The sequence below is a fragment of the Neolamprologus multifasciatus genome, chromosome 13 (genome assembly GCF_963576455.1).
Source record: "Neolamprologus multifasciatus chromosome 13, fNeoMul1.2, whole genome shotgun sequence".
Lineage (NCBI taxonomy): Eukaryota > Metazoa > Chordata > Actinopteri > Cichliformes > Cichlidae > Neolamprologus > Neolamprologus multifasciatus.
Genome location: NC_140451.1, coordinates 11949963 through 11966504, shown reverse-complemented (window position 1 = coordinate 11966504; position 16542 = coordinate 11949963). Strand labels below are relative to the sequence as shown.

General features: G+C 41.7%; 1 protein-coding gene across 3 annotated transcripts in view; it reads left to right on the top strand.

Moving 5' to 3' along the window:
- disc1 (DISC1 scaffold protein) overlaps positions 1–16542 on the top strand; it is a 51997-nt gene that overhangs the window by 11286 nt on the left and 24169 nt on the right. For all 3 annotated transcript variants that reach the window (XM_085182132.1, XM_085182130.1, XM_085182131.1), the window contains 4 exons: positions 2730–2784; positions 5593–5695; positions 5871–6059; positions 15815–15875. In XM_085182132.1, the coding sequence (XP_085038258.1) occupies positions 2730–2784; positions 5593–5695; positions 5871–6059; positions 15815–15875 (408 nt within the window). The remainder of the gene's footprint in view (positions 1–2729; positions 2785–5592; positions 5696–5870; positions 6060–15814; positions 15876–16542) is intronic.

The window sequence follows — 16542 nt, the reverse complement described above, 5'->3', positions numbered from 1 at the left end:
TAAATCTTTCAGCAGAATTGTCAAAATCACACCATCACGTTTCAATCAAATCAACACCTCCAGTAACAGCACAGAAGACACCTAGCCTTGCATTTACATGAATCATTACCCTTTTTATCAGCTTACAGGCAAAATTGCTCACTTTGTTCGGTGATCGACAGGTCTGCCCATGCAGTACTGGATGCCTATTGTTCCTGGAGAGGTTCAGCTCATGTATTTCAGGTCTTTAGAAACAAAAGCCACTGACAAATGGATGTAATGTAAAGCAGTTTGCAGCCCTTTAGGAGTAACTTGTTTCTTAGATTCAGAGAGGACAGCTACTTTCTTATCCCACGTGCCTTCAGTCTTCTTCTCTCACACCTGCTTGAACCTGCTTTGAATTTTAATGGCTTTTTTCTTAGATGCTAATGATTACTTTGCATCATATCCTCTGAAGTTAATAGCTTGCAAGGGAGCACTGTGGAAAGCCTCTCCGTCTTGCCACTCGTTAGAAAGACATGTAAATTGTACTTATCGCCTTCTTGGCGGTGTGACCCACCACCACTGGCATAATTTGATATCTGGCTTATTCTCGCCCCGGCTGAAACGCATTTATTCTCGTTGCTGATTGAAATTGCGACCTCAGATTGGATATTCAGCTGCACATCTGTGGGTGGCTTGCCACGGGTCACCGTGATGATTGTGTTGCAGTCGCCCCTTTTCCAAACAACACAGGATATTTCTGTCTCGTATCAGGTTTTTTTCCACACGAATACTGAATTAAAGAAATCCACTCGGCACTATAAGACTGATGTTCAGAGACAACATTTAACTCTGACTCACTCTGAGCATCAGCTTGAATAACATGGAGTGGACATAATGATTTTTGTGAGACAATTGGGACTGTCTCAAGGTGACTGTACTGTGCATAATGGATTTTATGCTCATTTTTCTCCATCTTGTAATTGATTTAGATCAGTCACCAAGTAGTGTGACCTTAATGGGTTGTCCTGTTTTCCCTTATTGTCTGAAATATTGGGCTAGAGTTGAATCCAACAGGCCAGTTAAAGAAAACACAAATATTGAGCCATATTTTATAATGGAAGGTGTTTTTCAGGTTCAGTCTTCTCTTTATTTTGATGTAGTTTATTTCAGGTCAGTATTCCAAAAAGGGGCACACTCGCTCACAGCGTTTCTCTTTCTTACGCTAAAGTAAGCCACCCAGATGCAGGCTCAAGCTTCACTGGTTACAGCATTTGATTTCAAATGCAAAATTTAAAGCTCGTGTCCTCACAATGCAGGTCTCTTATGCTCGTGTTTGCACACAGTATCAACTTATATGTATTTTTTTTACAACCTAAGATCAACAGCGTGCAAAGAACTTACTCTGTATGGAGATACCCGCAAGTCTTTTATCTTCTGTATGCCAAGATGTTTAAGATGCTAAGAGAGGTAAGAAAGTCTTGAGCTAACCCACATGAACTTGAAAATTGGTGGTGATGGTATGGCCACCTTTATTCTTCAACACAGCCTGAGCTCTTAGGAAGACGTTCTTGTAATTTCTTTAAGTAGTCTTCAATATAGTTCTCCAAGCTTCTTTAAGGACTACTTTGGATGTTGGCTGCCTTTTTGTTTTGTTTTTTGTAAAGATGATCCCTCAACTCTTCATTAATGTTGAGGTCTGGGCTACTGATAGTGTTCCACTCTGTGTTTCTCTATCTAGGTATGTTTTTATTGCACTGGCGTTTGGGATGATTGTCATGCTGAAAAATGAAGCTGTTGCCAATCAGACGCTTTCCGGATTACATGGCCAATCAAAATCTGATGGTAGTTTCCTGCGTTTATAATTCCATCCCCATCACCACTGGCTGAAATGTGGCCATACACCATGACGGAGCCTCCACTGTGTTTTACAGCTGGCTTTAGACACTCACTGTTGTACTTCTCTCCTCACCTCCTTCGTATATGCTGATGAAGACCTTTTGCCAATGAAACTTTCTTCTTTAACTATCTAGATAGACAGTTATATGTTTGCCACATCTTGCTTTCTCCTCAACTTGTCAAGGTTTTTAAGGACACTGCACACTATGTCTGCACACAAGTTTTTGGCTAAAAGTTTTTGTAAATCACCTTGTTGGTGCAACTATTCAACTAAACAAATGTGAACAAATGATGCGTTTTCATGACAGACATGTTATCATATGTGTAGAGTACAACACTGTTTCAGACCTTAAATTACATTTATTTTTTTTGTCCGTGAATGATTAATAAGTCAGTTCTAAGTGGCTTAACAAATAAAAAGCTGTTCCTCTGAGAGTGGGCAGGTAAAAGGACTGGACTAGAAATGATAAAAATATGGCCAATGTCTAAAGAAAGACCTTGAAAGACCTTTAGAAAGCCAGGAGAACGATTCCTTAAGAGCACGTTAAAAGATTGCAATCTAGATAATTAGTTGCAAAATATAACGAAATGTCTCACTTTTATGCAGGGCTGAACTGGTCGTTGAATATTTGCTCCCATCCACTGGACAAACACTCTCAAGACTTTCCTTTAAAAAGTTATCCAAGGTTCAGTGTGATAGTTGTTAGTTTGTGAACCGTTAAGCGATTAGCTGCCAGATGAGTAGAAGCTAAAAAATAAATAGATACAAAAATCTAGATTGGAACAGGAGATAACTCCTGATTTCATCCCCAAAATGGAAAAAATTACCTTTAGTCCTGCACTGTGACATTTATGTTTTTATTTTGCAGACTCCAGGAGCAGGAGCAGGCATTAAATCTGTCCATTAAGGAAGCCACTGCTAAGGTAAGCCACTGTTCCGCTGACTTGATTTATTCTATAACATCTCATTCTCTTCTCAGCATGTCGACGATGACTGAATGTGTGTGAATATCTAATAAGCAGTAAGTCAAAATACACATTATGTGTCTTGTGTGAGCTTTGGTGTTTTCAATATATGTACTAAATGTCAGTGTCTGTATTCATGAGCTTGTTTCTCTTTGACAAGGCAGTAAACTCTCCCGTTTTTTTGTTTTTTTGCGAGAGTCACAGGAGTTATCATTTTGAATAAATCCTCCCTATATTCTAAATCTGTAAAATTATTACAACACCTGATGATGAAAAAGCTGTCCAATTTGCTTAAATGCACACTTTTAAAATCAACTAAATGAGTAAAACATGGCTAATGTAGGGATTTGAAGCCCGTGTCCGTTGTTTGTGTGTTTACCTGGGTTTGCATGCTGCTGTGTAACTAGAATTCACTCATGCTTATCAAGGGTTTGCTTTTCCTTTGTGCTTCCTGCACAAAGGAAGCACAAAGCTGCACACGGTGTAATCAGAAGACCATAAGAAGCAAAAATTTGATTTGGATGTAGCAGCGGTTCCTGTTAATGTTGAGATTTTGCAGCACTTCTGTGCTGCTACTGCATTTAGATCTCTCTTGCACATATGCATCAGTACAGACGTTAAATGTGCCGTGAGAGCGGTCAGTGTCTGTCTCAAACTGACCTGAATTTTCATGTCAAAGATGATCACTGGTGATGAGAACTGAGTCAAATAGCCTCGGGTATGACTTTCAACATGGAGTTCATGTGGTTCAACTGTAACATCCTGAGGCATCTGCAAGAGTACATGTAACGTCAGCTTTAGTGTGTTTCAGTGTACCACACTGGGTTCTAAATACTCTAATCCCCACATCTGTTTACCTGTAACATCTCTCCTCTTCCCCAAAAAGCAATTCATCATTTGGGGTTGCTGTGCAGTGCGTGTTGTCAGATTGACACTTTTAGGGTGAGATCCAAACCATGAGCTCATCTATACCTTGCTAGTACTGGATGATGTTGGACATCCATGAGCCTTTATTCTTTGTAGCACAGATTCAACAAGCTGCTGGAAACATTTCTTTGAGATTTTGGTCCATATCGACATGACGGCATCACACAGTTGCTGCAGATTTGTCGGCTGCACATCCACGATGTGATTCTCATGTTCCGCCACAACCCAGAAGTGCCCTACTGGATTGAGCTCTGGTGACTGTGGAGGGCATTGAGTACAGAGAACTCACCACCATGTCCACGAAACCAGTTTAAGACGATGTGGTCCTTGTCACATATGTTATTCTGCTGGAAGCAACCATTAGAAGATGGACACACTGGTTATAAAAAGGTGAGCGTAGTCAGCAACAGTACATGCTCAGTTGGTAATAAGGGGACCAAACTGTGCTAAGAAAATATCCTCCATATTATTACACTTCACAACATCGCTTTCCTGTTCTTAGCTGACCATTTCGTTCACCCAGTGTGGTCTTCTGCTGTTTTTGCCCATATGCTTCAAGGTGAATGTGTTGTGTTCAGAGAGGCTCTTCTGTATACCTTTCTCTGTGACGAGTGGTTATCTAAGCTATTGTTGTCATCCTCTGTACTCTGGCATATTCATTCAGACATACTTACTAGTTATTTTCTTTTTTTCAGATATGTTTATCCAGAAACTAGATGCATAGAATAAGGAGAGAGAAGTTAGCTTACAGAGTTAGCTCTGTAAAGCTACTGTCACTTGAAAGCCATCATCAAATGACTGATTGATGTTGCCGCTGCACCTGAAAGAAATGCCGTGGGTTTCTACCCAGATATACATTTACCATCATCACAAAGTACCCATTGTTAAGCTAAAATGAGAAGTTTGGTTCCTAGATGATATATTCACCAAGTAGAAAATTGCTCACCTGCTGTAACAAAATGATTGCTGACATGAAAGTGACTTTTTTGAAATTGACAAATAGCCTGATGTTTTGAAATTAAATCAGCGATGTCAGAATTTCTACAGTTTGAAAAAGCACTCAAAAAATATTTTCACTTCATGTAATGCATGAAATAAAATTATACAAGCCCGTTTGGGGAAAAAAAAAATCCGCTTTCTACATTTCTGTGCGGAGAAAACTCTCCGGGGATGTTCTGCCTCGGAAATAACAGTCTATTTGACTGCCTTTTCAAAGTGTTGCACATAACTGTGTCAGATTTAAGGAAAACATGCGTCAGAAAATCTGGATCAAATCTCTTTGAGCAGTGAAAAAAAAAAGAAAAACAGTTCCTAAAAAGAAGGAAGCGGATCGTGGGGATTGTAGCTGTGGTTCAAAGTGTATACAATGGAAATAACAGAGGTTTAAAGGACAGGGTGAGGGCAGATGAGGGCCAGACGGGCTGATGGAGACCATCAGCTCCTTTGTGAATACTCAGGGCTGAGGTGCCGCATCCCCATCAGGCTGTGACATTCAGGGGCCTTTTCCTCTCTGACTTTCTAATGATATCTTTTATGAGGATTTCACATTTTCCAGTCTGTCCATGTGAAAGGAGAAGCACTCTCTTTCTTTCTAAAGGTTATAGACAGAGGTAACACATCGGCGTTGATGCTCTGCTGTGTATTCAAAGCAGAGCGAACACAGAAGGACGGAAATGAATTTGTAAGGTCTTGTAAGAATGAGTGTCAAAAAGAAAATGAAAGTGGAATTGGAAATGAGCTTTGCCTCCTGTGGGATCCATGTGTCTGCGAAGGTTTTGTTAGTTACCGCCCTCCCCCCCTGCTCTCTCCTCTGCATGTTCTTCTCTTTCTTTTCCTCAGGTGGTCATGAGTCAGAGACTGGGCAGCAGCCTAAGGAGGAAAGTCAGTGAGACTGAAACACAGCTTTTGGCACTACATGAAGCCAAACTGGCAGCCATCTCAGGTAACTTTCCACTCAATCACACCCCACTACATCCCTGCTGCATTACCCTTTTTTTTATTTACCCCATTTACTTGGCTCACCCACCATTAGCCTCACTTAATTATGCTATTAATGATCAAGAAGCTCGTTAATGGACGTTGTAAGCATAATGTGCTCCCGTGGTGCACCGGTGCAGGTAATGACTTCAGCAGTGCTAAGGAACTGAAAGCAGAGATGAAGGCGGTGTACCTGGAGCGGGACCGGCTCGAGGCTCTGGCCAAGAGGCTGCACAGCCTCAGCTCAGGGAGCAGCCAGGAGCTCGCCAAGATGAAGGAGCAGCGGCAGCAACTCAGACAGGAGCTGGAGCAGAGGGAGGCCCAGCATGGTGAGTCGCAGAGGCTACCCAGTATGACTGACTACATCAAACCCTTGTCTTTACTATTGTTTAATTAATATATAAATATACAACACTGTTACTTTATTAATTTTTGTTTGTTTTTTACAAGGAGCAAGACTTTATCGCAATTTTTAAAAAGTGGTCTCGAGCAATAGTTCTGCAGGTTTTTCTTTGGGTGTTGGCTGCTTTTTCATTCATTTTCTGTCCAGTCCTTGTACCTGATCATTTAACACTGAACTACAAATCACTGAAGCATAAAAACTGTGCCTAACGGTGCAAAGGATGAACCAGTGTTGTGCCTACAAACAACTTAGCATGAGAACACAGTTTGAAGGGCATAAAATAGTATTTCTGCACTAACAAGGTGATTCCCAAGAAGCCGTTAGCTGGAATCTTAGCATATTTCAGTTTGCTGCTGGATAAAAGAAAACATTTGGCCTAAAAACTGTGTAGAGTAGATGAACAGGATCTAAACACGTTATGTCCTTAGAAAAAGACCTGACACAGGACCTGTGAGAAACATCTGGCCCTTTAATTTATCCAGCTGCTGAAGCCTCATCAGATGGTCTCAGTGAAAGGGTGGCTGTCAAGAGGAGACAAACAGTCCAGCCAAACATTGACTTTCAGGCTTGTTAGAACTGTACAGAGTCTGTTTTGGGCTTATATTCTGTATTTCCATGTGTAGATTTCAATAAACTGCTGCATTTTTTGCCCATTATGGTATTACTTAAAAATCTATGTAGATATATGAATTTATATAATTTGTTGAGAAGATAAATCTCACACAGGTGAATATTAGCATACTGTTAGATTAATAAAATGTTCCTACTAGCTCCAGTAAGGCTCTACATGAAGCATAGCTTCTTGTTTATTTTGTAACTGAAATGTAAAAAATTACCATTCGGTTTAATGGGGGATTAAATCTGAAGTAGGGGCTAAATAGAAACCACTTTGGTTCCACACATAAAATTCCAGTTAATTTTATTTGCATATGCAGGATTCTGTGGCTCATAGTTGCAGCTTTTACAACAAAAAGTGTCCTGGTTAAATCGTTAGCACAAAAGAGTATGAACTGTGCTAAATAAGCAACAGGTTTTTGGAGAAAAGCTCCAGAGTACACACTTATGACCAGTGTTGGGAAGGTTACTTTTAAAATGTATTCCATTACAGAATACAGAATACATGCCCCAAAATGTATTCTGTAACGTATTCCGTTACGTTACTCAATGAGAGTAACGTATTCTGAATACTTTGGATTACTTAATATATTATCATGCTGTTTACAACTACGTGAATGTACTATTGCTGTGATTTATTACTGTTACTGAAGGTCCGCGGCTCCAAACCGTAGTAAAGGGACCTCTGACTAATACGGTGGGTTCTGTGTCAACTTTGCCAGCGAGAGACAGAGAGAGGCGTTGAAAGGCTGCTCCAACGGAACTTATTGTTTTTGGAGGAAAACACGAACACGGTGTACAGTCGAGTCTTAATAGCTTACTTACAACTGGGCTTGTCAGGCACTCTTCTTGGCTGCAGTGGTTATTATTATATTTACAGGCTTCCAGCTCCCGTTTTAGCTCGATGACAGCTCATACTTTTCCTTTTTCTCCCTCCCTCGCTCACAGACACATAACGTGTATGGCAGTCCATTCTCCCTGCAGCACGGACTACACTGCCTATGATGCTACATTCTTTAGAGCTATACCCGTAGCATTCTGCCTATTAGCTTAGCACAACAACAACAAAAAGCCTCTCTCACCCAGGAAACACGCAGAGAGAGAGAGCGTCACCCTGTAACCATGGCAACCGTAACGCTGCCGCCTGGAACAACAGAACGTAGCTGTCAAACAAAACCCAAACAGGCCTGACCCGCCACAATATAAAACAGGGAAGTACCGCCGTGTAAACCATTTATTTCAACAAAGTAACTGTATTCTAAATACCACATTTTTAAACGGTAACTGTAACGGAATACAGTTACTCATATTTTGTATTTTAAATACGTAACTGCGGTACATGTATTCCGTTACTCCCCAACACTGCTTCTGACCATAAAATCTATATCGCAATTTTAGTTTTAGAATTCCCGAGGCGTGATTAACCACAAAACATCCAGTCAGTGAGCTCAGGAGTCACTTTCATGCTTCTTAAGAGGAAAAACCTTCGGTGTTAATAAAACTAAGAGCACTGCTTGCTTAAATGAATCCTTTCCTCCAGCCCTTCATCAGAAACAAAAATGAATAAAACTGGTAGAAGGAACATATTGATATGTTTTTATTATAATTATGAAGCTAGTGTGAGCAGTATTTTTTTTAATACACAAAACTAACATATTGCTTTTCAAGTTGACATCATATTGTCATTCATTCAGATTATGTTTCTGGCCTTCAGCTAGCACAGCTGCCTGCCCTTCGGTGTTCGGCAGGTTGTGTACACTTTGCCTTCTATGATTTTGGGGTTTTTTTTGCTGAGAACAACTGTCTGCTGCATCTGGAAACAAGCCTTATTCGAGCAGCAAAAGTGAACAAAACCTGTACAATAAGACAAAAATCTGAAAAACTGTGAAAAAGCTCAAGAAACAAAAAGTAAGCTTAAGAGATGTTTGTGTAATAATTCTCTTTGGGACATTATATGTACACATTTGCTCCATTGTTAACATACAAACAGTTATTATAGTAGCTTAGAATAAACATTTTAAAGCATGAATATGAATGAGTGCAGCATTACCTGAAAAAGCGCTGTTCTTTTTTTTTCCTGCCCACTGAGGCGTGAAAGCGTTTGTTGTGTACTTGAAAGGCGCCTCTCTTTTTCTTTGAATACACTTTTTAAATATCAGTTCAAAATGTGAATCATGAGAGCTCTTTGAAAGACGAGTCGCCTCTTGATGTTGCTCCACACTGTGAGAGGACATCAATGAACAATGACTTTTTCTCCCAAATGAAGCAAAAGTGATCTGCTGTCAGCGGGGGAATCGGCTTCAAACGAGTTACCAGCAAGGATTGGCAGTCGCGAAGAGGCGAGGTGGCGAGGGTGGTGCGAGGGAATTGAGCTTTAATTGTGTAAAGTTAGCCGGTTACCTTCGAGCCAGTGTGCGCAGACATGATGCATCAGCGTTCACACGCTCTCCAACTCGATTAAGATCTTAAGGAACGGGGGCTTGTCTTTTTAAAAAATGTTTATTCTTTTTTTTTAGGGTTCAGTCTTTAGATTGATTTGGCGTGCGGGCATTTGGTAGAGATCTAAATGGATTTTGACGGCACCACCTGCAGTGGCACTCTCTCTAGTCCATCAGTCACAGGGAGATTTCTAAAAAAAGGTCACTTCCCTTACTGAGACACGCAGACGGGAGGATGAGGGGAGGGCGGGAGGGGTGGTGGTGGTGAAGTGATGGGGCTAGAGCAGGAAGTGAAGCGGCATCAGACTGAAGCTAATGCTACAACCTCCCATCTACCATATGCTGTTACCCAGATCATAAAGATTTGTGGCTGGAGCTTCACATTTAATGCCATTGTCCTGTCCTGAATGCACCCTTTCCTGTCACTAGGGGGCACCCTTTTATTTATGTACTCCATTGTTCAGGCTCAGTTGCATGAAGTTTTAAGGGGGTTGTATAGTAATGCATAGACTTGCTATTTTAGTACATCCAGTCTATAATTGTATATCATTATAGGAGAAAGCAGCTCTTTTCCTTTCAAAGTGATTATGTTTCACCGACCTCCACTGGATTTTTGTTGTGGAAGCACACCCAAGAACACCTCGGTCTGCTTGACAGCCAGGGATAACACTGATCTCTTCCACGACAAGCATCACCACGTTCACCTCAGCAGCCTAAACGCAGCGTGCGTGTGTGCCTCATCTTGAATAATGTAGCTCTGCAGGCTGGGAAACCAGTGGTACGAAACTGCGGCGGCTAAACAAAGGATTTGGAGTCAGGTGGTAACACGTCACAGAGAAGACGGCAAGTTAATGATTGGTTGCGTGGCGCGCTCAAACGCTCAAGTGGGCGCACACAATATGGCAGCAGGCGCAATTTCAAAATGTGTTGCTGACACCAAGCAAGGGGCTCATTAAACTGTCATCCTATTTGGTAATAAGGGGCTGGCACACACTTGCTGGAAACTGATAGCCCACCAACAGCACATTACCATTTCTTTAGCTGGAGGGGATTAGAAATTACTGTCTAAGTCAAAGCCAAGATGGCCATCCTTTTAGGTTTTCAAGGCATTTCTAGCATGTGCGCTTGTGGTATTAGTGTCATCCCGTACAAAGAAAACAGCATGCCCATTGTCATCGCGTGAGCTCCGAGGCAATGAATAGTCCTGTTGATGCCATGTAAAGATAGAAATTCATCAACAAGCTGAAGCCACACAGCTTGTTGAGTGCTTGCGGTGTGGGGGCTTTTCGGCCTGGGAGCCATTATGTCCCTAATTGCCGTTGGCACGTTTGCTGATGAATACCACAGCCATTATGGCCAGAGGTTTGATTCCCCGCTGAGAGTATAATTTTGTCCCCAAGAGAGATCTCGAGCGACGCTAAATTTGCAAATAAATAATTGAAGAGCTGAATAAGATGCGTAAATGACCCCCAGTAGTGAGGACTTTCATATGGGGAAAGCTGCATCAGACTGTGCTCCTCTTCATTTAGCCAAGTAGTGTGGTAATGCCTGTTCACTGCCATTGTTACAATGCCAGCAGTTCTCTTGTTTTCTGCTTCACGCGGCTCAACTGGAACCCATTTAATTACTGTACCAGCTATTGTTTCTCCATACAGCTCCTGTTGCTCGTGCCGTAGTTTAAAGCCAGTCAGTTCGAACCCAACTGTGCGGTGCTAGTCTGGCGGATTTAAGTGCACATCAATACAAGTCACTCTGTGTTATTAGACAAATGCAATTTTCTCTTACAGTAAAGGCGAGGACACATATGATTTATTCATAGCTCTGGCTCTTTTAGGGTGCTTCTGTTGAGAACATGATGGAATGTGTGACAGCTCTTCTCTGAAGAGCATCTGAGTGATTGAGAGCGGCACGGTGGTTAAGTGGACCTGGGGGGGAAGGATGTTTTCTGGTCTTTGTCTCTGAAGTTTCAGCAATATTGAGTATTTTTTTCTTCCTGTCATTCCATTATGAATTTATCACTGAAAGAATTACTGCAAAAACACAATTGACTGAGGTACCACTCCAATCAGGCTCCGTCAATCAATCAATCAGGTCTTTTGTTCAATTACATACCGCTGAAACAAATGGTTTATATCCCTACTGTGCCTTCCTTCTCTTCTACGTGCACTGCAAACACGGTAAAGCTCAAAAAATGTTTGCAGCTGTTTGGTTTGGGATGTAATGCCAGGTTGTCAGTCCACCACAGGCAACCGACTTTCCATCTTGTGGAATTACTTGGTATTTCTGTAATATTGTATTTTTAATTTCCCCTAAAACGACGGGAGTTTCTAAGTATATTTATCTCATGAGCCACAAATTTGCAGCTAAACGAAAACACCAGAGTAAGATGATATATTGCTCGCGTATACATGTGGGAGATGATGGGGGGGAAGATGCATTTTAGTGAAAATGTACTAACCCGGAGTTCCAAGAGGAAAGCCGGGGAATAATAGGATGCATGTTTAATGGGGCGGGATTGTTGAGCTGGTAAAGTGTCGAGAGTGCTCTGCACTTTTTTGGGTGACTTCCTCATTGCTGAAGAATGTTGCTTCTTAGATTCAGCTGTCAAAAACAAAAAATATATTTGCAGTTTGCTTCAGTAGAAATATAGTTTAGAGCCTCTTCTAAACAGTTTCTATTTACTGACATACAATGACAGTGAGCATTTCTTAAGATTTCAGCTGAGCAGTTTAGCACCCATCACTTATAAAAAACCCAAAACACAACCCAACTACAGTTTTGCACACAGCCAATTATTTGTCAAGTGATTCTTTTTGTTGTGCATTCAAGCGCAACCCAACAATATGCTCCGCTATGCCAGCTGCAATCTGTGCATGCTACAGCTAGAGCATCATGGGTGATTGAGCGGCTGTCCTATATCAGGCTGTCCCTCCGTCAGCTCTGCTGCTGTTAGGTTCAGGTATATATGGTGGGAGTGGCTCCATATGCCCACTGCGTGTTTGTGTTTTACCTGCAGCGCTGTCACACTCAGACAGACCTAGCCAAGCTTAAACACATTCATCACAGTCAGTGCCTTCAGCTCAATTACAGACACACAGTTTTGTCTTCTGCCTTATTATTGCACAGGCTTTTATAACAAGCATGTCACCGGTGCTCTGTTAGCGCAGAGCCGCCTCTAATTTGTTTGACAACAAGAAGGCCTCACAGACGTTTGGGTGCTTTTGTTGTTAAGGCGCTGAAGAAATGACCGCATTATTCACTTAGAGTTGGAGACCTCTTCGAATGCTCGTGATGCAGGAGACACTGAAAACACCTTGCCTATATTAACTTTTTTCTATAAAACCCATAACTGTGATTGAGTTTTGAAATTTTAAGTTCTGTCTATTATTGAATATTCTCTGCTTGACTTTTGGTTTCACCATGTTTGTATTCTTAGCTTTTCTTAGTTTTATTTTCATCATATTTTGTAGCCTAGTAATTGTTAATATTTATGGACATGGTTTATAGGTGACTCCTGGAGTTTCAGTTTATTCTTTTTCCTCTCTGGATAAGTCTCCATCTCTGTTTGGTGATGTCCTGTTTTACTTTGTTCATCTCTTATTTGTGTGCATGGTATTTAGTTTTCTCCTGTTTCATTAGTCTATGACTAGTTTCAGCTGTGTCTTGTCACCCTGGCGTTTCCGATCTTCCTGATTTCCATGTGTCTATTTAAAGCCTCAGTTTGTTTTAGTTCTCTGTTGTGTCATGCTGTTGGACGATCTGATATCCTCGTGTTGGTGTTGTTCCCTCGTCATCATAAATAATGTTGTTCAAGGTTCAACATTGCAAGTGACCAATCACCTTCTCCTAACGTCATCCGCGACCTCGAAAAAAACAAACGCCTTCAAAAAATCTACTTCACTTGCGAGAAGAGAAACCGCCTCTTTAAGGACAATATGTATAATGCTTACCATTTATTAAAGAAAAGTATCCTGAAATGCAAAGAATTCAAGTTCCTGGATCGGTGGACAGAAGCGGTTTCTCTTCTCGCAAGTGAAGTAGGTTTTTTTTAAGGCGGTGTTTTTCAAAGGCACAAAAGGGGAACGTCACAACAATGCGATTGGCCACTTGCAATGTTGAACCTGGAACAACATTTATTATGATGATGTAGGAACAACACCGACACGAGGATATCAGATCATCCCATGCGGACGGACTTCCTCTTGTGTTCTCTGGTCTGCGTGTCTGTTTGTTTTACCAGGCCATTTTCTCTGCTGCTGTCTTGGATTATGTTCTCCACCTAAATAAAAAGTCTTTTTTTGTGTTTTCTGAGCTCATTCTACTCTTTGGGTCCCTTATCAGGACACACTGACAGAAACTTTGTCTTTGTAAACTCTGCTACAGTTGTAACATCCTGCTTCATAGGTTTGTCTGTCACATCAGAGATTGTAACCATCAGACTCGTCTTTTTCTGTCTTAGAGTGTTAGAGCTATTTAGCTGAAGCAATTTAGCTTCGATTAGTCTAACAAATTCTGATTCATATATAAAGCAAATGACATTGTCGCAGCACCCAGTAACCCATTCTCCACATCCTTCAATGGTGTCTCAGTTCTGCTTGTGTTATGAATGAATGGCCTTTTCGATTTTGGCCGGGGTCCTTGACAGCAATCAGTGATGTTTAATGCCTGCTGAGATCACTAGTGTGAAGGGAGTCTGAGCTCATGAATTTCCGATGTGGGCTCTGTGAACGCCTTTGTGAAGTTCCTTCAACACCAAATATGCCACGGCACGCATCAGGGAGTAACAGAGCGACTGTCTTCTTTATGGGCTTTTTAGTGCCGATTTTATTCGCATTGCCTGCCCATGACAGCAGCCTCCCGCAGTCTTACAGGAAGTGGTAATATCACCCAGTGCTCTGGTTCCACTCCGCGCAGGAGGAGGCTCTGCCGCTTGATTTCTCGTCCCATTCTATAAAGAAAAGATTATTTTCATCTGTCACGCCTGAAAAACCGCCGTAGTTTTACCACTGGTTGGCATGGCGACAGGACGGCGCACTCTCCTCTGTGTATAGCATGGCAAGAAATATTAAGTAAACAGTTAATGCACTTGTGTGTCAATCTCCCACCTTCATCTGTTTCTATCCGTCTTGCTGTTGTTCAAGTTGTAGCTCAGTTTGGCAACTCGCTCTCTGCCAGCTAAAGTCAAGCTTAATGCCCTCCATGTATTATTCAGTGGCTATCTGCTTGCAAGCTGCTTAACAGAGCCAGCGTGAATGGAAGTTGACAGGGGAAGCTCTATCAGGTAGGATAAGATCTCACGTGGCAATTAGAGGGTTGGTAAGTGAGCTGTCTGGTCCACATACAGCAGATATGTGATAGCTTCTCCAGCGGCCTCTGATTGCACAGATTTGGCCACTTTGACTGAAACGCGTAACATCCCTTCCTGTGAGTCCCACATTCAAGCCCCCATAAATAACCCAACTAGCTCCATCTCAGCTCTTCCTTCAAGTACAGACAGGAATGTGTGTGTGTGTGTGTGTGTGTGTGTGTGTGTGTGTGTGTGTGTGGAAAGTGTTTGTCACGCTACTGTCGCTGACATTTTCCTTTTCTTCCTGCTGTGCCTGGCCCCGAGAATATGTCACCCCCAAGCTGATGCTGTCTATTAACCACCATCAAAGACAATGATGCAAATTATATTTCAATCCCCAGACTTTGTCTCTGTGTGAGCAGCCTAAGCGGCATCACATAACATAACAGTTTCCCAACTGTTTTTGGCTTTCCTAGTTCTTCATTAAAGTTTGTCTTGCACTCACGTAAAATATAATCGTACTCACTTTAAAAAAATTGTTTTTTTTTACCAAATGTTAGATGAAAATTTTACACCATCTCTTCTGTATTCAGTATTTTACTATTTTTCTAGACAATAGCTTCCACTTAGAGTAGCCTCATTATTATTGTCTTGCAGTGTCTGTGATCCTTTGACTCCAAGGTTGGAACCAGTGCTCGCTGGTTCCAATGGATTGTTGAGAATGTATAAATGTATAGGAATAGCTATGTTTTACTGAGGAAGAGTAGGAAGGTTTGGATTGTATGTTATAACTCGGGTCTATCTGTCTATAGATATATATAGATAGCATCTATGTTTCCTATTCCTATTGTGCTCAAGGATTGGAAGCTCCTATGGGCAGGGCATATTCTCATGTTTCATACATGAGCTCATTAACGCAGCTCAGTCCTCCTCTCCATCCTGACTACTGCTCAACCAGCCTCCTCAGGCACAACTCACTGCTGGCAGAAGGGCACAGGAAGCAACCTAAGCAATCCATCCAACTTCATGCCCCACAGAAAATCTGGCAAGATATAAAGAACTATGCCATGATAAAATCCCCTTTTATCCTTGGGCCATCTACAGTTTTATCCCCTCTGAGAGTAGAGGCAGCGATCTCTCCTCATTTGTGTGTTTGTGTTAAGAGAAAGCCAGCTGCTCCTCTAAAGTGAAGTGTACTGTTGCAGTTTCTCTGCACAATGCCGTCACCAAGTGATGACAACTAACTTTTCTAACACGTATATCATAGCTATTGATGCGTCAGTGTTAACAGTATTAGAGGTAACGTGCTGTTGTTCTCTTTGTTCTTTTTTTCTCACTCAGAAAGCCGCCTGAAAGAGAACACCAGCAAGTATATTGAACTACTGGAGGACCGATTGCACAGGTAAGGCTTGTCTGTGCTCTCTGCTTCTTTTTAATACAGACGCAAAGACTCGGTGTTCCTCAGACTAATAAACAAGGAGACATATATAAAGCAGCAGCCTCCAAGGAATTTCCTCTCACTCCTGCTGTCCCCTAACCAGAGCAATGTCTCCTCAGTGCATCACATCACCTACCACATCATGCTCTCACACCTTTTTTCATACGCCGTTGTCTCCTAAAGCCCCTTCTCACATTGCAGTCTGTCTCTCACCTACACAATTTGTCTTCCTCTTCCCACCTTCTCACATACCTTTTGTACCTTTTTTTAGGCTTCGACATCAGCTCATCTCCCACCTTTCCGCTCTTCTTGTGTGTAAACCATTTTAGACAAAACAATATCTTTCTTCTGACTGTTCATTGTTTCCGTCTGCGAAGTCAGAGGTTCTAAATCGCAAAGGACAAGTCGTGTTACGGGTTGCCACCTATCTCACCTGACTTAAGGAGTGAGCTGAGGAGGTGAGAGTGTGGATCCTGGTGAGCATTTGAGTCCATACAGCTGCTTGTGCTTTTTTTACAGTTCAATCACCAGATGGATAGACTCTTTGGCAGACAAACAGCGACTGGCTCTTATTCTACAGGTTGTTGGAGCAATTTTTGTTTTACAGATGGATAAATATAGCCGGTAATGA